Below are 22,583 nucleotides of genomic sequence, written 5' to 3'. Positions count from 1 at the left end.
TAGAATGGAAAGTGAATAAAATCAATCGTTCAACGATATATCTGCGGTTTGTTTAATTAAATTACCATCAGACCGAAAGTGCAACGCTTGAAACTATTTGGCGAATGATTTTACGAAAGTAACACTATATGAAGTACACAACCACTTTTTGCTTATGTATCATATGATGGTAACATTTCTTTAAACTGTACTCTTGCATGAGTAAAATGTTTGAAATGAATACCATAAGCATACTTTCAACGTTATACGTTGTAACTGCACATAAATGAGCTAACATTAAAATAATGAAATAATAAAATGAACGAACAGTACAGTATTTCGCTTGAAATTGAAAAAAGAGGAGTTCAAATTAATAACATAAAAACTACTTACTTTATATTTTATGTTTATATTTTATGAAGATGCAAGAGGAAGCTCTCTCCATTGGCACTATATTTATAAATGTTAAACGAAATTTGAATTACTTGTCCGAAAATTTTTTGTTTGATGTTTTTCTGAAAACAGTTCTTGAGGCATATAGAGAATTTTTCTACAAGCTCTTAATTATAGTGCGATCTGAAAGAAGAAAGCAAGAGGGCTCGCTTGGAAGAATACGATAAGAATCGAAGATTTTAAAGTATCCTCGCGTACGAGGAATTAAAGGAAAGACAAGATCAAAAGCCGATACTATGGGGTTTAAAGCACCAACCGAGATCCTATCCAAAGGCGCGTAGGATGATTCCTCCTAGCCGCCTAATCTCTTTGGTGTCTGCCGAACATGGCTCCCACGGGTTCTGCAGGATTATTTCTTTGACTGATCTGTGTTTGACCGATTACTACTTACAACGGGAGCCACATGCGGAGGACCGATAAGAATTAAAAGATGCTCGCGTTCGGGAAGCCAACTTCAATTTGGATAGGTTTCTTAAGCAGGCAAGTTACATTTTTATTATCATGATTACACACAAATAGAAAGAAATAACTTTGTTACGTAGTTTTCAGTTGTCTTTAGTTTTTCAAATGAAGTTTCTGTGATAACTTTTTATAAAATCATTGAACATTGTCAATCTTCTTATGCATGTGTTGTCAAATTTTCGATTGTACCTAATATTCTACAGTATATGATACGACCATTGTATAGCTTCTTCAATTTTCCACGTTATTGACAGTTGACGATTCAATTATGAAATGGTAAGATAAATCTTAGTAAAATTTTAAATATAACTGTCTTTGTTATCTAAACTTGTTAATATCTGAACATAATAGTAATAGTATAAATACAAAATCTTTCTATTCATTTTATCGAAATATCCACATCAAAACTCTATATGAAACGATTACGTGAAAATTACAGTAAATGATAATACCAAGGAAACGAGTGTTATTTATACATGCAGCATTCTCGAAGAATTTGAAGTGAATGCTTTTTCTAGTGAAATGTAATCAAACATTCTTTCGAACTTTTCTTCAAAACGTAAGCCAGTTAACTTTCAAAATTTGAGTGTTGAATTGTCCAAAATCATTGTGCATGCGGAAAATTAACTCTCCCTATGTATAAATTTTTGTGAAATAATTACTAATGATTGTTCACTCATATTTAAAATGTGAATTGTTGGAAAACGAACAAACATTATTTATGAGACGACCTAATGCGCGTCTTCTATAGGCACAATCCGTACAATTTTTATACGGGTCGGAACAGTCAGCCGAGAGATTGTAAAGAGATAGCCACCCCGAGTGCCGAATTCTTCTGTTAGCCAAGCGAGTGGCGTCACCTTTGTTTAATGCCTCACCGTCGACTTCACGAATCGATATTGATCTATCGACACGGATCGCTTGCTTCTCATGGTCATGTCTACCCGAGTATTAATATGATCAAATCGTGGCTTTTTTCTTTGCTCGAGGTTTTCGGTGAACGAAGGTTTCGTTTTAAAGAACTATTTCACGTGCTTAATACTTCTCTCGAAATAAAAGGGGAAGCATATAATACAAGTGAGTAAGTTACTTTTATCAAAGTCGTAGAACAAGAGATGTTCCAATGGTGCTATTGCTACTTTTAATGATTCAATAAGTGTCTCTCTTAACAATGAAAAATTTGTTCAGGTGCTAACATTAATCTGTTAACTGTAAAATTTAGTTTGAAAACACAGCACGAATGCACCTAGAATATATTTAATGAAAAAACAGAGCAAAGAAGAATTACACGTTTATCTGAAAAAAAAATAACGCATCGTTGGAAGAATTAGTATCATTCTAATTTTATGATAACGTGTACACTCGTCGAACGCAGTTAACTGGTTAAATTTTCACAAGGCTTCGTTTCTACTATGAAAAGAAAACAATAATGTGTGTTCCAGATATAACAAAATGCCCACTACAAAGAAGTTTGGATAATGCCAAATAAAGAATAACATCGGATTCTAGAATAATGCATATTGAGAATGAAATTAAAATAAGTAGAATCTATCTGATTGTGCAGTTTATCATGATTTAATTTTAGCAGTTTCGAAATGGTAGCCAGAAGATTGACACATTTTGTACATTATCTAAGAAGAATGTAAGACCATAGAAAGTCGAAAATGTGAAAATTTCAATAAATGCAGTGTTATTACCTAGAAAGTATTTCAAACAATAATAGAATGTCGGACGAGTGGTTACAAATGAAAATGTCTGCTATATAATGTTCAAGAACTTTTACTATTGACCCGGTACGGAGATAAAAAGATTGAACGTCGAAACAGCTTGTGAAATTTATGCGAAACAGGAATCTAATTGGCACTTAGAGGACAACGTTTCATTCAGTGGAATGTGAGATCCGAAAGTAGTCGGCACTCGATAAACAATAAGTCATTAATAATGAATTGTGGTCTGTACACGGAAGAAAGCGTCGTTGATATTGAAGTCACTTTGCGATCTGCATTGTAACCGAGGACGCGCGGACGGCTCGTTTAGAAAACGAACGTGAAAAGAATAATAGGAGTAGATCCAATTTTGCAAACCTTCTCGTCTTTCGCATTGATGGCTTCCAGGGCTTTCAGTTTCTCAATGTCATCCTCGGTTTCTTTTTCCGATGTGGACGCTTTTTTCGTCGTAGCAGTTGGTTCCACCAATGTGAAACCCAGGTCCACATCTTGTTTCCAAAGCACTTCGATTAGGTCCATGTCCTGAAAGAGGAGATTAAAGAATCTTAGAAAAATCGTACAATTGAATGGGAATTTTTGTATAAAATATGATATAAAAAATAATGGCATAGTAATGCATCATGAAAAATGCGAAACAAAAACAATTTTCTTCAACTCAATAATTTTACGGAGAAAATTAATGTTTCTTCGATTATATACATTCGGGCGGAAACAGTTTAAACGATACACAACGGTTTTATTTAATGTGTTTATTCTTAATTTGCACAAATGTCTAAGTATTTCAACAAATTTATAAACTTTATACAGCATTACTTAACACTTGAGAAATTGTTTATTAAGACTTTGTTATGATATACTCAACGCTTCAATGTACATATTGTTAACAAATAATTCGTGTATTAGTAGTCTAAGAATGTTTATACAAATAAAAATTCTTATGAACTATTTTATAAATAGTATTAACACTCAAGTAAATTCAAAAGCTAATTAAAACTCATCAAACTTATAAATGTACTGTTTCAAAATATCATACGTGCTTAAATGGACAAAATTTATCCTTTAAAATTAAAATATTTTGAAGATCAAATAAGTAATTAATTTTATTTATTCGTATCTTCTACCTTATTGGCACGAGTTAATAAGTTTTGGTCTCGATCGTTGTTCAAAGTCAGAATCACGATCCATGAGAGACATTTTTGTTACGGCCAAGATGTCGCTCGTAGGGAGTTTCATCGACGAGTGTGTACAAAAGTGCATGATTAATGATGGCCGAGTATCGATGCATCTCGAAATAGAGGAGATCGAAAGGAGAAGAAAGAACCTGGGAAAAGGGATCAATCACGTGACGAGGCACAATCGTCGAGGCAGCTGGCCCGTAGCTTTTAATTGAGTCAATTTCGCCGAGTTCGTATTCAGCCTCGTTAACTAATCTACAGATTTTCTTCGCTAATTTAAATCTTGGTATTATTACGAAGCTGCATAGGTGTACGTATTGAAACGCACAATAAATGTAATTTGTTAAATTTTACGAATAACTATATAGACTTTCATATTTTTTATTAAACCCAGATGTGTTAATATTAAACGATTTGAAACAAGGAAGAATCACTTTTGCAATAATATGGGTTGCTTAACGAACGGTAATTAATAACAGAAATTATTATACTTTGTGACAAAAAGATATTACACTAAATAGTATCATTAATTTTCTTAAATGGAACAGAACATTGTCTAAAACAGCAAAATGGAGGTCATTTACGACTGAGGTTATTTCGTCGGTTGATGTAACCTGTAATAATTAAATTGAACTTGCGAGGTGAATTATGGTCCATTTAACACTACCAAAAAAATTATGAAATCTGTCAGATTCTGTTGCTGCTGCAAAAGAAAAATGTATCAAATATTGAACTAAAAAGTTTGTGAAATCTATGGAAGGCATCATACACTATAGAAAAATATTACCTAAACGTTACGGAAACGTACAAAATTAACCTACGTAAATTATTGGTATTTAGAAAATGTAAATAATGTCATTTACAATTTTTCATCCAATTTTAAAAGAATTATCACTTTACGATTCATGTAAAAGAACACAAATGCACGATGTACCAACTGAATCAAAATTTACTTGAAAGTTTAGCATTCTTTAAACTCCGAAAGTTTAAACTTCTTAAGTTACAAAAGTTAAGAAATATATATAATACAGAAGTAGGGGAGAGTAGAGTAATACAGAACATCTAATCAAACTACAACGTTTTTTGTATATAAGTATATTTGGAATATTAAGGATCCTCGGTATAGTTTGTGATCGACTGCTAATCAGTGCAGAAATATTATCTACGAGAAACATTGGTGTTCCCTTTTACCCTAGTTTCTCCTATATAAAGTACTGAGAAGTACAGTTCATAGATACATTATTAAAATTAGAGTTAAATTTAAAAGAATAGAAAACTATACTTTTCACATGCTAGCTCTATTGGCAGACACGATGCACATTTATTTTATGACATTATGAAAGTAGCGATTAAATGGTTAAATAAATACTAGATAGCGTCTATTTACAGTAGATATCGCAATGACAATAAAAATGATATAGTTTTTCTACTACGCACATTCCATAAAGAACGGCAGGAGCCATAGAGTTTTTACCTACATATTTACGTTCAATAAAATCAGTACAAAGCTTCGATATTATTTTTACAATGATTATTTGAAGTGTAACATCAGATTGTAGGACTTTTGTAACGATTGAATGAATAATTGAATTAGAACACGATTAGATAAAACAGTTTTATTCGTTAAAACTGCGCTGCGACACTGGGTTTGTTTATTATATAGAGATAACGTAAGTATTCTTGCTATTGGAAAACTACCTAATTGTGACTGCAAGTTTGAATCCTAATTTTATATCTACATAGCTACATAGTTATATTTATTTTATAAATTTATTCATACAATCTAAAGCGTTTTACGTAATAAAGAATGTGCTGTAAAACTTAAATTATATAGTTCCATGAATTTGTTAGAGATTAGTATTAGCAGAAATATTTTCGCTCTTCTGTCACTTACAAACAAATTCGCTCAAAAAATAGTAATTATTGAATCGATAAGTTTTTATTCCTGTTTTTGGGGAATTTTTTAAACAAACCTGAATCCAACATGAATCAAAGTGTAAAACATAGGATCGTTTTTTATTAATAACACAATTTATTAATTTATCGCTGCTTTATTAAGACAGAAAAAATATGTTGACAGTGTTTATAAACATAAAAGAATAACATTATTCTTGCGCAAAGTAATAATGAATGCAAATACCGAATTTACAACAAATCGCTTATTTGTTATTCGATTTCCATCACACAAGCACCAAATGATGTAGAATTACCTATTTGTCACATATACGGGGTACGATCTCCTATAACACAATTAAAATATCGTCGAAAAGTAACTATGAAAGCGAGATTTTCCGTAAGAAATCTACAAGTAGAGGACTTACTTAATACAAGTTGGATCAGTATCAAAAAGAGAATTTACTCGCGAAATTCGAAAACGCGAAACCCCGTAAGATGGAATATTCTAACCCTAAACTACCGAGCAGTTAAATTAACTCTATAGAAATTCCAGGAGTGTATCTATTGAAACTTCAATTGATTCACGCTTCAGTTTTCCTACTGCTAACTAAATTTCTTTAATAATTTCTCAGACAAATATCTGTTATCTTTTTAATAATTGCAAAAATAAGAAATTAGGAATGGGTAATTCTTACTCGTTTGGTAGTTTTAGCGTTAATCGCGTTACAGAGGATTCAATAAATCGCGTCACGGGGCGAATCGGATAACAATAAGAATATTAGCCATATTTGTTACGTTGTTATGGAAATAAACATGCTGATTGTCCATATTACTTCGTACACGTTCCCAGCACTTAATCTAATACATCTTCAATTGTTTCAAGTTGTTGTTTGTCACCAGCACATGTTAGAATCGAAGCGAACGCAACAAATTCGTGGCTAGTCCGTAATACGTTCTTCGTAATTTCACATTTAAAATAGCAAACTAAATTTGAAAATTCAAGTGTATTTATTATTATCTACCTCTAGAATCCCGGAATTTGGAGCGAATAAGGTATTCCTCAGTTTTCAGTCTTTCGCTTATAAAACGAAGGTTATTAAGTTTTTTAATAATTATTTTCCTAATATTAAAACTGTATGTGTATTAATAATAAATTTATGAAAAAAATGTCATTCTCAGCTTTAACTATTAGTTCCTCGCTGTGAAATCTGAACTGATCCGATTTGCCCCGGTCTGTCGTACTGTGTTACACCTTATAACTATGAAACCGTAAAAACTGGAGCTGCATTCTTGCTACAAGATGCTCGGTTACCTATTCACCGAGTGAACAGTATTTCGTACAGATCAATCTCAGGAATCGGTGAACGCGTGCACGGGGTAAAGAGAGGGCCAGTTGGCGCGCAATCATTAATCTCTGAGCATCGTTATCGGTGATCGCAAATTTTAACACGGCGCTTCGGAACCCGCGGGTAACAGATATGTTTCTGCATCACGCTCGATCACGGACGCGCCTTTGAAAATTACTTCACCGGCCGTGTAATTTGATGCGGCGAACGGACGAGAAAGAAATGGAGGACGCGATGAGAAGAGGAGACAGCGTGGGTGTGCATACGGGGACGGCCATGTTGGAGAGACACAGCAGGATGCCCGCCGCGCCCACAGCTGGGCCACGCTCTCTCCCGACTCCGCTGCGCGTTCAGCCTCGTGTCTCACCTGGCATCGTTGCGTTTGCTCCAATGATATCGACGCCTTTAATTTTTATTCGATTAGCTGCACGCCGAGATAAACCCGGGAACACAGACTGCGAGAACCGAATCAACGGGAACCTTTCCAGCTGCCATATTCTTTCCCGATCTCAGCCGCGTGTGCTTCTACTGATTTGGAACGTGACGACACGTTTTGAGAAATGATTTTCGGGAACATATCGACACGACCTGTAAACTATGGATATGCGATTTTTAATTTTTGTGCACTGTTTTCTAAGCATCAGGTTTGAAAAAATTTAATTTCTTTAGTATGGAGTTTAATCCCGTGAAAATTAATTTATCGATAATATGGAATTCAATTTTGTATAATGTATTTATATATTTTGAAACTGTATACCTATAATATGGAAAATTCAGAATGTTTACCGACTTTTAACTTAATATTTTTATATTCAGCTTTTATTTTCTAAATTGTTTTAGAAGAACAGAAAGTATTAATTCAACGTAGAGAGATAATGAGAGATAATGATAATGTTAATTCAATGAAGAGAGATAATACTCGAGATTTACTCGTAATATATAAATAGCAAGTAGATATTCTTTTAAGTCGAAGAAAGAAAACAGTTTTTACTATATTTTTGTAAGAATTGATTACTATCTTATTGTAGAGTAAAATTAAAGGAGAAAATTTCCTCATTACTCATCGAAAATGTTTCGTTACATAAAAATACAAAGAAAAATCGATGCGCAATAAAATATTCCGATGATCAAGATCAACTTGGAACAGGAGAAAAATATAGAAGAAGGAGATCGATATATCGGAGGATCAGTAATTACATGCTCGTAATGATCGGATGAGCGTTATCTAATATCGCTCGTCTCTTCGATCGAAGGCGATGTGTCGCGTATGAATTTCGAAAGCTCGAAGTAGAACAACAATGCCAATACTAACATCTCTTGTTTTATCTTGATTGGTTATCTCGGAAAACATTTTCGCGCTCGATTGTTTCTTCGGCTCAACATAACAGGTGCGACTATCTTGCTGGTCTTGAATCGATCTGTCTTCCTAACAGAAACGATTTCGCTTCTGCAGGACACGAGCCGATGACTATACAGTTTGCTACATACTGCATCGAATGTCGATCATATAACACCGTGATAATGTAATTAGTCCCCATTGTCGTCGATGACAACAATTAAACTCTACTTTCAGAATAATTGAGTGTTCCTTCGGTATCGTATTTTTCCGTTTTAAACGCTTTAATTGATCATTGTATCGACTGTCTTAAAACCATGGATACACGTCAAGAATGTATCTACAGAGAAAGCAGTTTAATAGGTATTTATTAGTCATATGTTAAGTATAGAATGATTAAAATTTTCTGAACGATAAAATGATCCGTAATGATCGTGATTTATCATGATTAGATAGGTTTAAACGCATGATAAATTGCGTCACTGATATGTATGTCCTACAGAATTCGCGAAATAGAAGGTCTGTAAATCTCAAATATTAATTGGTAATTTTCATTTCGATAACATTACTATTTATGTTTCAATTTCAGTAGCTAGCTTTTCTAACTCTAGTTCTAACATCCGTTACACTTTATGACATCCATTTCTACTGGATTAATTATGAAGAATTAGTTCTCAAAGAATCATGCATATACAAATTTATTAGTTTTATAAATCCAAATATCTATTCGCTGTTATGTAATGTATTTAAATATTATTTGCCAATGAAAAATTGGAAAACTTATTGAAAGAGTTCAATGACGAATTTAACTATTAGAATACAGAAAAATAAACTCCACTTAGTGTTCGAAAACACACAGGTATGAAATATGCAATTTTCAAAGTAAATGGAACTGAAGCCAAAGATTTATTGTACAGAATAGCGAATGGGGAAAATACCTTACTGGTAATAAGTAATCTTTACAAATTTGTGGGTAATCTTGTTATGGCATAACGCCACCTTTACCTTTCTTCTGGCGGCAGTTGTGCATCGAATCCTTTAGAGAACACCGCACTTCTCAGCTAGTGAACTTGTCAGGATGTATTTACCTGACTACGAACGATAAATAGGCCTAATGGTGGTTCTACCGTTAGGTTGACCAGGTAATATCCTCGATTTTCACGCCACCCTTTCGGTTCGAGACAAGAATCTACCGACAGTCTGAACCACTCTTTTACCAGAAATTGAAAGAACCGGATAGAGCTTTTGTTACATGTATTACACTGCTTTTACTAGTGCGATGAAAGGAGCTTATAAAAAGATATGCTTCATTAATGGAATATGAGTACAGTTACTTATTATATAGTAAATTCGAAATTTTTAGTCCCTTAATAAAACGAAATGAAAGGATTAGTAGGAAGTCGAGCAATTAAACGCGGAGAATTTTGAAGTGAAAATAAATGCTTGATCAGTGCAATTGACATTTTATTGAAAAAGGTTTCATTCGGTATAAAATTTTATTAAAACAGACTTGACAGCAAATATATTTAGAAACCATTCTGCATTTTGGGACATTTGTGATTGATTAAAGAAAACTTTAAATTGTCAAGAAAGTAGCTTTCTTAAAGAATAATGTTCCTTTAATAAATCGTCTATCTAACCTCAAATAAGTGCGTGTAATGTTAATTTTAAGACTCGCAGAATTTCCAAAATACTACTTATACGTACTATTATTTATTAGTAAACATATTGCACTACATCAATGTTCCATCTCCTCAAATGCAATAGTTTATTTTCTTTTAAGTGTTTCTGCTATTATCATCATCATGAGATCTGAATTTATATCTTTCTTTACCTTACCTGAGAAAATCAATCTTTTGATATATTAATACGTTCATTTGAATCGGTTAATGTGCAAGCAACCAAGCAATCTCCACTTGAACTTCAATTCTGACAGATTCGTAAAGTGTGAACTGTGGATGTATAAATGAAGAACTTTCGCGAGAAATCTTTCTGCATCGCTCATAAAGTAATGACTCTGCAGTAAATAAAAGGAAGGTACCGTGGCGAATGATGTTCCGCAAATTCTGCCTCCCCGTTCATAAATTACTTATATAGTATTCGTGCAGTTACAAGTGGTTTTGGACATTTTGCGGTGGACCGAAATGGACACTGACCGCTAATGGGTCCCATAGGACCACGCCCACTCATTTCCAGTTCTTCCGTAGGAAGGTAACGAAAATACATTTTTCTCCAAAAAGTTCATTATTTATTACGTCTAGTAATACACACCATAGGAATTTTTATTAGCATCTCAAGAAATGATCTGCACCGTTCTGCACATGAGTTCCTTGACATAAGATGATTTTCAGAAATTTATAAACTGTCATGTTGAAGATAATTGTTGACTAACTTCAATTTCATCGTAACGAGATGATACTTTTTATTATGAATGTAATACTATAAGTTCCCCTATGTAAACACTTTATTAGAACTAATAATTTAATTATCATCAATTTTAAATGCACCGCAAACTGATTACCAGAAAACTGATCACTTTACGCAATACAAAACAAGACCAATGTTTAAGCTATTAAATTATAATTTTAGTTCAAATTATTTTATGGTTTACGTAAACTGATTACAAAAATATCAAACTGCTTCTAATGTGATTAACGCTATTATCAATATTATAACATACTCGATAATGTAAAGCTAAGTAAACAAAAGCTTGAATAAAATGAAGTAAAATTTTCATCTTACATTGAGCTTGAAAACATTTTTAAACATTAAAGTGCCAACGTTGCTGTGAGCGACGCTGAAAATCTTTCTACAATGTTTTAAATTTCTGCAAATAACACGGTCACCAAAGATGAAAATGTTTAATATACCCTGTAAACGTTTTAGCACACTGATATAAATAGTAAAATTTTGATAAACATTTTCCGTAAGCTAAGCATTTCTCGGTAAAACTGCATGGCAATTCCTGAATGAATTTTGGTACTTATAAATGGAACTCTATAATAGAACACAGGAATATGTATTTAATGCTAGTCTTTCGAAAATGAGTCACAAAAATCGATATCCGTAAGAACATCCGCCATCTGCGAACAATAAACAACGATTATCCCGACAGAAGACAACGGTCCGTAGTGGATGTTTTTATGAATAGTGTTCCGTTAGTTGCTTTGAAACATAAATTGCTACGAGTTCAATTAAAAAATTAAGGAACTTTCTAAAGACCGAGTACGCCTGGTCGAGAGAGTAGCTTCAAAAGCATAAAGCATTAATTTCCTGATTTTAATTAATGCGTCGTGCACGCAACCGTACAATAATGGCGGCCGAACCTTAGTGTGCGGAGGGGATAAAGGAGGGGGGAAAGAGGGAGGCGCAGCTAAAAGGGGAATTTGATTAATGATCCTGCAGGATCTGGGACGCGAGGAGAGAGGGAGGAAGCGTATCCTGGGGACGCCTGTCTTGCCGCACAGCACAGATCACTATATAACAGAACATACCACTGCTTCACGGATCGCATTTTTCAGATTTTTTAGAATATCCCATGTAAAAAGCATGCCGCTATTTAAAAAAGAAAACATTTCAAATCCTTTATTCTCCCTGAGGTAATAAAAAGCAATTTTTCTGGGTTACATTTTCCTTCAATATTTGAACGAAGTGATTCAAATGAAACTGAATCATCATATAATTCAAATTGAAACATGAAATGATGAAATTAAGATTTTAAAACTGATTTATTACAAATTACATTAAAACAGCTTCGCTGAAAATTATTATAGTTGTTTTATACCACACCAAAAACTTGTCTGTTTCACATCAGGAATTTTGGTTAATGAAATTGTAATGCCGCTATTGTGAAATTACGAGGTGTTTAAATTATTGGGTAATTCTATTCATTGCATCGAATCTGTAGGCTCAGTGTGGGAACTGAGCATTTTTTTAATTTTCGGAAAAATAATGCGAGTTTATGTTTTTTAAATTTAAGATAGAAAGATCGATCTCTTTGTGTATATTCTTCTCAAGGTCTGAAACTTATTTTTGTAATATGAAAATCATAAAAATAACTCGTATTTTATATGAACATTTCAACTGAGGCTGAAACATTTTTGAAAAACCTATCTTAGATTTGAAAAATAAGTCACTTGTCTGGAAAAGATTTTCTAGAATCGAGCAAATTACATACAACGTAGCGTTATGTGATAAACGCGATTCACGTTCCACGCAAATGCCCTCACATGTATTTAACAATAAGTAATGTATAGTCAAATAGTGCAACATTTACTATTTAATAATTTAAGTAATCAAACATTTATAATAAAATTATGAGTTTTAATTTTAATTAAAAAATTTAATAAAAAATAAAGTGAAATAATTATTTAGCATTTTACTAGGATTTTTTACTATGAGAAAATAGTTTTTGCTGGCTGGCTGTTTTACACTACGTAAATTAAAAAAATACTTTTCTTGCTTTCATTCTAAGTAAAAATATTCCACATTGAACGTTCAATTTTTAATTCCACGCTTTTCTATTCCATGACATGATTTGAACACAATTCCATTAAATTGTTCAAGGTTCTTCCTCGTTCACTAAAGTTTGAAAACATGGAAAAGGCAATTTTTTTACTATGAAAATAATAGTCTTCGTAATTACACTTAACTAAGAAAAACTTAGGTAGGTAGAATAAAAAAAGACAAATGAAACAGAAAGTAACAAAATATTAAATTTTGCCATGTCATGCTTTTGAAATAAATTTGAAATGAACAAAACAATGACGTTAATCTGCTTAATTTGATGATTACACTATCATCCATAAGTATTATACTTATTCAGTTGTCTCCACATTATTGAAAATACGCAAAGTATGTTCAATTACTTTCACTACATAGAGTAACTTTTGTTACTGTATTTATCTCGTACACTCATATTTGGCTACTAATTAGTAATATAGATAGCATTTAACGTTAATTACAATAGATAAAAAAATAATAACGAAAGTTGAACGAACAATGACTCGAAAACCAGAAAAACTGTTGTGGACTTATTTTTAAATCGAGGCTTTTTAAAGCACCTGAAACGAGATTCAGGAAGAAACATTAAAAAATTTGTTGCTAGATTATTCTGAATCCTTTATTGTACATTAAAAAACTTAAAACTTATTTATGTCAATAACGTAGATTTATATTCATTTTGCTTTTAATAATTTTAATGCAATTTTTACAAGAAGATATTTAAGGACGGCAGCGTATATTGTGGTTTTCATGTAATTGTGGTATTTATCAATTTGACTTTAATATTAATACCGAGTGTAAAATACTTCTATGCATGACAGTTTTATATTTTCAATTAAAGTGATACCGCTCTCAAAAAATTAAGACGATCTACTGTTTCGCCATAAAAAAATAAAACATTAGAAACTGATAACGTTATACTGTTCCTATATAATATTGTTTTATTACTCTATAACTATTTACTATAAATTCAAAACAATCAGACTTTTTGAAGGAAAGCTTAGAAAAATTCATCATACAGATTTAAGGAGCAATTTAGAGAAGGGATTCAAGAACTCACGTAACCAATACATAAGCAGTTACGCTGAAAATCTAGATTAGTCCACAACAATGATTAAAAATATCATCTTGCGGACTGATTCGCGTTTCGTCAAAAGTTCGTCCGGAGGAGGAGTGAAAAAGAGGGGTCCTATCAACGGAAAAGGATGTTGGTAGGAAGATCGATCGTGTACGAGGACTCATGAAAAATAGTTCCGCCACTGTCGATGTCGGCTGGAGCCAAAGCAGCCCCTATCTCGTGTCCCATCGACGTATCATCAATGTAATTCGTATAATGTAACCACGCATCTCAAACTGGAGAAAGGAGAAGGGAGAAATAATCGTGGTGGAAGAGGAACGAAAGAAGAAGAAGACGAACAAGATGAAGAAGAGAGGGCAGGGCAGGAATGGAATTGAACTGAACGGAACGAAGAAGAGAAAAGAGCAGAGAAAGAGAAAGAAAGAAAGGGAGAGCGCAAGGGGAGGAGAGGGTAGGGCGATGCGTATTTATGTTGTGGGATATATCAGAGGCAAGCAGTCAGGGGCGGTGCGTGTACAAAGGGGACGCCGACGGTGCCGTCACGATCGTTCACCCCAACAGGGGCGTAACTCTCTTGGTTTCTCTCTGCCAGTTTCTTTCCCTCCCTCCTCATCCCCTGAACCGCGATATCTGAGGCGTACTGCCAAGCCCACGTATTATGTATTCGCCGCATTTTATTCGTATACTGAAAATGCGCGACCACGTTGTGCAGACGAAACAAGAAGGAAACAAGAAGGAACGCACGAGGCGAATAGAAGAATTTATTCAAAGTGTTTTCATGTTGCATAAATGCTGCAGCTAGAGGCAGGGTGACTGTCCACGGAAGAGGCTGAACGTTTTGAACACATTGCGCACTGGTAACGAGAAATCTCGTTTTTATATAAAGGCACTTAGCTATGCAACTTTGCTAACTAGCACAGCATTTAAGACAATTTTAAATTTGATTCGAATTGATTATCTATTTAAAATGTACTACATAATAATATGATATATGAGTTTTTGTATGTATAGTGGTATAAGTTGATCTTACTGAAAATTACCATCCGCGCAATTCAGTTTCCTGAAAATTAGCTGATACGCAATGTGTTAATAATATACCTGTCTACATACGAGGTTTCGTTTTATGCGAATGGAAATTACGTGAAAAGTGTATGTTAGTAAAGAAACGCTGGTATAAGTTTTAGAAATACATATTTATTTCATATAGCTCGACAAAAAGGTAATAATAATGAGATTCCATAAAACAACAGTAAAGTTTATTTGGCGTCGCTAAATTTGGAAATTGATATCACGTAAATAATGTTATAATTTACCGCGTAAAAAAAAGACTCGTGTATATATCTAAATAAAATGAGACGGTGTACTTGTTAAATAATGAAAAAAATCTTCATAAGCATGGGTTGAAAGGATAGTTCTAAAATTATTAACAATTTTTTGGTTCGATTAAAACGATTGACTTTTTCGTTTTGTAAGCTATCGTACGGAAACAATGAATTACGTTATAATTTTTCTCTTTATATTATTACATATAATAATATTATAATAATGCATTCTACAGTTGGGAAATTACTTGATGTCTAGCAGAATGATACGAGGGCGAGAGGTGTCTTTCTATTTCTAGTTTACAGTTTTATAGTTTTTATTGGTTACGTGTAACCAGTTAGTGATCGAGTCTATCAAGAATTAGGAAATAAAACCAACAAAAAAGTGGATGAAAAAAAATGAAAACTAATCGATCAACCGATTACTTAAGTGGTGTTGTAATTATCCTCAAGTGATAATCCCCTGCCATCAAGAGGAAGGATGGGTATAGATAGATACTATTATAGATGTTTAACATTACAGTATCATGGAAGAGATCGCTACGTATTCACATCATTATATCAAAATCAACATAAATCGTAAATCTAGCATTAGGCATTGCAGAGTTTTACAATCTCGACGTAAAACTTAGATACTAAGTGAGATTTAGGATCTCGTCTGTACTCAATACAGAAAACAATAGACCTTAAATGTCTTCTACTATTATAAATTGATCGTTATTGTACAATTCTTGAATCTGTTCCCTTCATACAGGAAGTATTGCTAAAAATATTCTCTATAACTTTTACTTATATTTCTTCGGCGAAACCAGTGAAGTCGTTGAAGTACGGTGAAATTTATAAACATATTGACATATTGTAATTATGTGAAGGATAATGAAGCTTTCACCACCTGCGATATATAGATCCAATTTTATTTCAGATTCCAAGTAGATTGGTTTTCTTCGTTGGTTACCCGCTCGTTAACTGTATTATTGAGAAACGCTTTTCTTTTGCAGACAGTCCAGAAACTAGACGAACAAGTTTGTTATATAGTTACACGTATCAACAGCACAGGAAGTTTCGTTCTTTCGGCGTTCCGTCTATAACTACGTTTTTCTGACGCCGGCGGTTTCAGCATTCCTAAATGATCGTTAATAATTAATGTCTTGTAACGCGCAAAGTCCGTACGAAAACGCACAAAAATGTCGTATGTGATTAAAACGACAAAATCTATAGATTCAGATGAAGTTTTTTCGAGATACCGCGCGATTGGTTCAAGGCTTGTAATTACGCGCGGAAGAAAACCGGTCTTGCGTTCAACGATTTCACGATGGACGGCTTCCCTCTGTTATAACCGCCATTAGTGCAAATAAGGTCCTGAACTGTCAGACTAATCGAACTAACCACGCTGCGTATCCACGGAAAAATACTTTGATAAGCATTAATTGAGCCAATAATTATGAAAGCAGGCCAACTAAAACCTATAGAAAAATGAAATTTACGTTACGCTAATAAAATTGTGTGATAAATGTTTAATCACGTATAATGTTAAACAGTTGGTTTAAATATTTCACACTGTTAATGATCGGATTGCGGATGTGTATGTAAATTTTCAACGACACTCATCAAACGGAAACATATTTTCATCATGCAGAATTTTAATTTATCGAATATAATATGAAACTTGCGAGGAATATTATTACAACGTTGATTTTATTGTGTTTTGCATGGTGAAATGTGCTATCGGTGTATAAACGTACCGTAGTTTAATATCGACAAATAGATAGAAATATTATTTTAGAAATATGATAGAAACATTATTCAAATGCCTAGAATTCATTTGGTTTTATCGCTATACTAAATCTTAGAATATTTAAATACTTAGAGAACATTGAAAGTTGAATTTCTTTAATCATGATGTTAACGACTACATAATTCGTTTCTTTGATATTGATATTATCTGTTTTCAAATAGGTACAATATACTTCCATGACTTATTTCTTTATTTCAAACATAGTGTAAAATCAAAGAAATAATGAAGAAAGTTGACCAAATAGTTGAAATGGCAAATGGTCAACGCTTCGACTGCCAGTGTCATGTAGGAGGGACCTTTGTCAGCCAATGGTTTTCTGTTGGCGTCACGCAAATGTGGTTTCGATGTTTCCAGCCCAAACATGAAAAACTGAAATGTTCATTATTGTTGAAGTAACGATGGTTTTATTTGTTTCAAAGTAATAAAACAGCACCATACAGGAATTTTCAGAAAGTGTCAGTATAACTTACGAATATTTGGAATAGTTTAACACTAATCGTACCGCGAACCAGTCAAATGATTGGTTTTAAAACTTGATTTAAAATTCTGCGTTTTCTTCCGTTCATACAACTTTATATTAGTTCCTACATTGCCCAATTAATCAATATTTCAATTTTTGTCTTTCCTTTTGTTTTTATCTCCGCTAAGAAGAATTTATCATCGAACAGTTATTTGACTAATTACGGCAGGAATAACAAAAAGTGCCGGTACGGTGAATGTTAAAAGGAATCTTGCAATTTTTAAACTTTTAATGATGATACGAAACAAAACTGTTGTAAATAGGTATTATCATACCTAGAAAATTTGGTTGTATTTTTAATGATTATGAGGTATAAAAGGATATTGCAAAACAAAACAGAGTTTGAATATGATTCTATAGATTTCGAATCGGGATTTATCGGTAGACAAATTAGAAGTAGAAAAGATGAACACACAATGGATAACTTCAAGCAAAGATTATTTAAAATTGAATAATGGAGTGCTTCCAACGCGCAAATGTGACTAAATATACATTTTCAATAAAAAAATATTCATGCGAAAATTACAGCACGTATAGTATCAAGTTTGAAAAATAGATTGAGAGTATTTATACTATATTACTTATTTTTATATATATTATATACCTAACCTAACCCAGACTATATATGTTTATAATATATACTATAAGTCAGTTATACAATGAATATAAATACTCTCTTGCAATAAAAAGCTACAAAGCAAGATTCAGAGTACTTCTATGAGTATTTTTTGCATTCTATGAGAGTACATAGTGTTTTTTAGTCGATTTTTTTAACGAAAATTTTAGTACAAAATTTTGACTCATAACCCTTCCATTAGGACACGAATACGATTCCTGGGTCTTTGAATGTTCGACTGTTACGAAGCATAACTGCACTACTTCGTTCTAGAATCTGGGTTAAATTGCTGAGACTAAATGTTACAGTTCAATAAGACGAAATGAACCGTAACAATATGAAGTTTTGTCATTTATTTGCTTAAGAAAAAAATAACGACTTTGTTCATTTCAATTTACTGAGCCTTTTTTGCTTCATAAAGAATAATTTTCATTTTTATGTAAAATATCTACATAAATTTCCTGCATTCTAAATGCGACTTTTTGAAACGTATTTTAATAGTTCATGACGTTTAAAGCAAGCGTGAAAGTATTGTGGATAGTATACTGAAATACAAATTTCACTTAAATATTTAAAAGACTTTTATCCTATTATTAATTTAACACTAGTCATTCCGGCACTCCGTATAAACATATTTCTATTATAATCAGTCAAATAATTGGTTACAAAATAAAGGTAAACAAGTTAGATAATACATTTTTCTCAGTGGAAACAAACAAATGAAAGACAAAAATTGAAAAATCAAACAGTATAAGAATTGATAAAACTAAGTGGTTGAAAGAAAATGCGGAATTTTAAAACGAATTTTAATATCGGTCATTTTACAGGTCATGATACCTTTAGAGTTAACCCCTTCACCTACAATATCGTGTCAGACTCGTGACTAAAATTTTAAACTGAATTTGGGAAATCTCCAGTGTTATTTATTTATTTTTAAATGTAAATTATGTATTACTTTTCTATTATCAATCGTTAACCTTCGAAGTAAACGTAGATATAGAATAAACATGAACATTTTTTTCTTTTCCTAATAAATTAGTGACGATAAAGTAGTTGTATTGATCATAGCCATCCAGTTAATTGTGCTTGACGAGTATACCCGTCATCTTAAAATAGTAAATACTACTAATTCTTTCAATAATTAATTATTTATCTCTTCGAACAAACATGTAATTCTTTTTCATTCTATTTTAGCTGTTTATTTTAATACATAGAGTAGACCGAGGCAAATCGGATTAGTTCAGATTTAACAGCGAAAAACTAATAGCTAAAACTTAAAATCAACACATTTTTTCACAAATTTCTTATTAATAGACATTCAGCTTCAATATCAATAGAAAAAATTGTTGAAAAACTTAAAAATCTTCGTTTGATAAGGAAACAATCGCAAAGTGAGAAATATACGACTCGCTCCATTCGATTTGATTCTAATAGCCCTGTTTCTAAGGATTTCAAACTGAATACGATAAATGTATATAATAATACAATATAATAATCTAAAGTACATTAAATACTGAATTCGGATACCTTAGAGACTAATAATAATCAACACATTTGAATTTTCTTGCCATTTTAAATGTGAAATTTCGAATAACGTATTTTAGACTAGCTAGAAATTCATTGCGTTCGCTTCGATTCTAACATGTGTTGGTGGCAAACAACGGTTTGAAACAACTGAAGATGTATTGGATTAAATGTAGGGAAGGTGTACGAAGGAATATGGACAGTCAACATGCTGATTTCTGTAACAACGTAACAAACATGACCAATATTTTTATTTTTATCTGATTACTTCTGCGTTCGACGCGTGTACTCGCCATTGGTTGATTTCATCGCACAGCCTACGAGAAACACTTAAAACTAAATTCCACGGTTGACGGGATAAGGAATAAGTCATAGGGCGAGGGGTTAATAACTCCTTAAAGTATTCCATCAACTTTGAAATTAGTATACACATCCGCAATTTACATATCTCAATGATGAGGTATCTTCCACGAATATACTCCATACTCGTACACGTTATTTCAATAAAATTATAATCGTTTATTGTTACAAGCGGAACTACCTATCAATTTTCATGATCGTGGAAAGTTACGAAATATGCTAGGAACAGTAGAAAGAAGCAGATGTTAAGAACGCTTTGATTCACGGTAAGCCGCGCTTCTGTGAGAATCAGATCTAGAACTATGGTCTATGCAGCGCGCGTCCCCGCGACGAAACTGCAATTCACGATGTAATCTCTAGGGAACGAGCATCGATCACACGGAGATCTTGGTCGACGTCAAAATATTTCTAGAGACATTTCGCACGGCAGGAGAACGGGATCGTTTGATCCAACCATGGCTTCCGTTAAATTTCGAATCTATTTTTCGGACGCTCGCCGTTGCAATCCTAAGGGAGACATTAAGTGTTTTTCTGTAACAGAAGTTTCTGGATTCTACGTCCATCGATCAATTCCTCGTGCAAAGCTTCCTTAGCTTAACAAGCATTCCCTTTCTTGAATCACTGCACCTCTAAACTGTGTGAAATAGTAAAGTATAAAATTCATATTTCAAAATATATCATTTACTTGAGAAATTCTACTGCTATTGTTATGAAGTGGCTACTATTGAAAGATAGTGAAGTACTACTGTATTGTTCTTCTGAAATTACTGTCCCCGAGAAAACTGTGACTGATTCGATGTAACTCACTTATGCGATAACTAAAATGTGCTATAACTAAGGAAGGGATGCATGAGTCTAACGATAAGTAATTTCAGGTGATTATTACGCAAGTTAGAATATTATACAGTGTATCCCAAATTTAACACTAAACACAGCACGTATGGTCAAATGATCAGTTTTAAGATTTGATCCAAAATTCTGCCTTTCGTTCATTTAACTTTATAACCTTTGTAACCAATAAACTTTATAATCAATTCTTCTATTGTCCAGTCAGTTTTTGTCTTTCTTTTTGCTTCTGTTTTACTGAGAACAATATATTGTTCGACTTCTTTACTTTTATTTCATAACTGATTATTTAACCTATTACAGTCGGAATATATATATACATTACATAATCAGTCGTATTGTTTATACGCAATATCAATTCTCGCGATCTGAATTCAATGATACCGAATAAAATTTACTTTTGTTTTTTGAAACGTCATTATTATTCTTCTTTTTCCAATATTTTGTTTTCTTTTATACTGACAAACTGTTTACAAGGTCTTTATTCGCGTAAAATGGATCCACGTGGAACGGATACTTCGCGTAAATGGAGGGACGGGTGTATGTACACTTATTTATGGACGTCGAGAAATAGCCAACTTGATCACTTGACACGCCCCTTACAGGTTTGTTCGTGTGGAAAATTTTGAAATAGAAAGTATATTCGATGTCAATCAACTCAGCAGATCAATTAAAAGACAGAATTCTAGCAGTAGTGCATTAAATATCACCAAGGCCAACTCTAAGTGCAATTAGAGAGGTCTATGTCAGACGTAATACTTGCACTGTTAAGAGAAGCCAGTATTTTCAATATTACTTTCATTATATGAATAATAAACGAATGTAAATAAATAAATTATGAAACGGAAACTTTTCGTTTCTTTTTCGTGACTTTCTCCAAACTCGAACACCAACGAGCAACTCTCTGAAGGATATTTTTTCTTATCGATTTTCTAGAAACTTTCAAAGATTCGATACCGAAATTCCGAACACAAAAGGTTAAATAAATGTTTTTCTTTAGTTCACAGACTGAAATACTTTAATATTTTTACATGTTTGACATCGCAAACTTTTGCACAGCAGTATTTCTATATTGTTATCTCAAATAACAACACACTATCGAAATATAAATGTTGGTTACGTTCATAAGCATTCAACTAACAAGGCAAACATTTCTCCATTCTTTGTTTACAGATACAAACGATTACGTTATAAGAAAGATAAAGTCTGCCAGTTAAAGAACTAATTAATCTAATAACATCAGACAATCAATCTTTTAAATATTCAATCATTATGTTAACACATTGCATACTGGTAACGAGAAATCTCGTCTTTATATAAAGACACTCAACTATGTAACTTCGATAATTACCGCAGCATTTTAAAAAATTTTAAATTTGATTCGAATTGATTATCTATTTAAAACATATTACATAGCAGTATGATTCAAGTTTTTGTATGTATACTGATATAAGTTGATCTCACTGAAAATCGCCATCCGCACAATTCAGTTTTCTAAAAATTAGCCAGTACGTGATGACCTTAACCTTCGACTACAAGCAAAAAATCGAATTGGAGTATTACAAAAATATGATATTCAGACACTGGTCGAGTAAAACAACGAGGAAGAAAGATAGAAAGTGAGACGAACGGAACATGCTCGCTT

General features: G+C 32.8%; 1 protein-coding gene across 12 annotated transcripts in view; it reads right to left on the bottom strand.

The window, feature by feature from the left end:
* cnc (NFE2 like bZIP transcription factor cap-n-collar) overlaps positions 1-22,583 on the bottom strand; it is a 221,915-nt gene that overhangs the window by 111,091 nt on the left and 88,241 nt on the right. For 11 of the 12 annotated variants that reach the window (XM_031985279.2, XM_031985284.2, XM_031985278.2 and 8 more), the window contains one exon: positions 2,979-3,143. In XM_031985279.2, coding sequence (XP_031841139.1) covers positions 2,979-3,143 — 165 coding nt within the window. Of the gene's footprint in view, positions 1-2,978; positions 3,144-7,405; positions 7,557-22,583 lie in introns of those variants that run through there. The other variant, XM_076364705.1, reaches the window with a different exon arrangement.

The sequence above is a fragment of the Nomia melanderi genome, chromosome 2, assembly GCF_051020985.1.
Source record: "Nomia melanderi isolate GNS246 chromosome 2, iyNomMela1, whole genome shotgun sequence".
In the NCBI taxonomy this organism is placed as follows: Eukaryota; Metazoa; Arthropoda; class Insecta; order Hymenoptera; family Halictidae; genus Nomia; species Nomia melanderi.
Note: the sequence above shows the minus strand (reverse complement) of the source record. Positions and strands in the feature narration are given on the sequence as shown.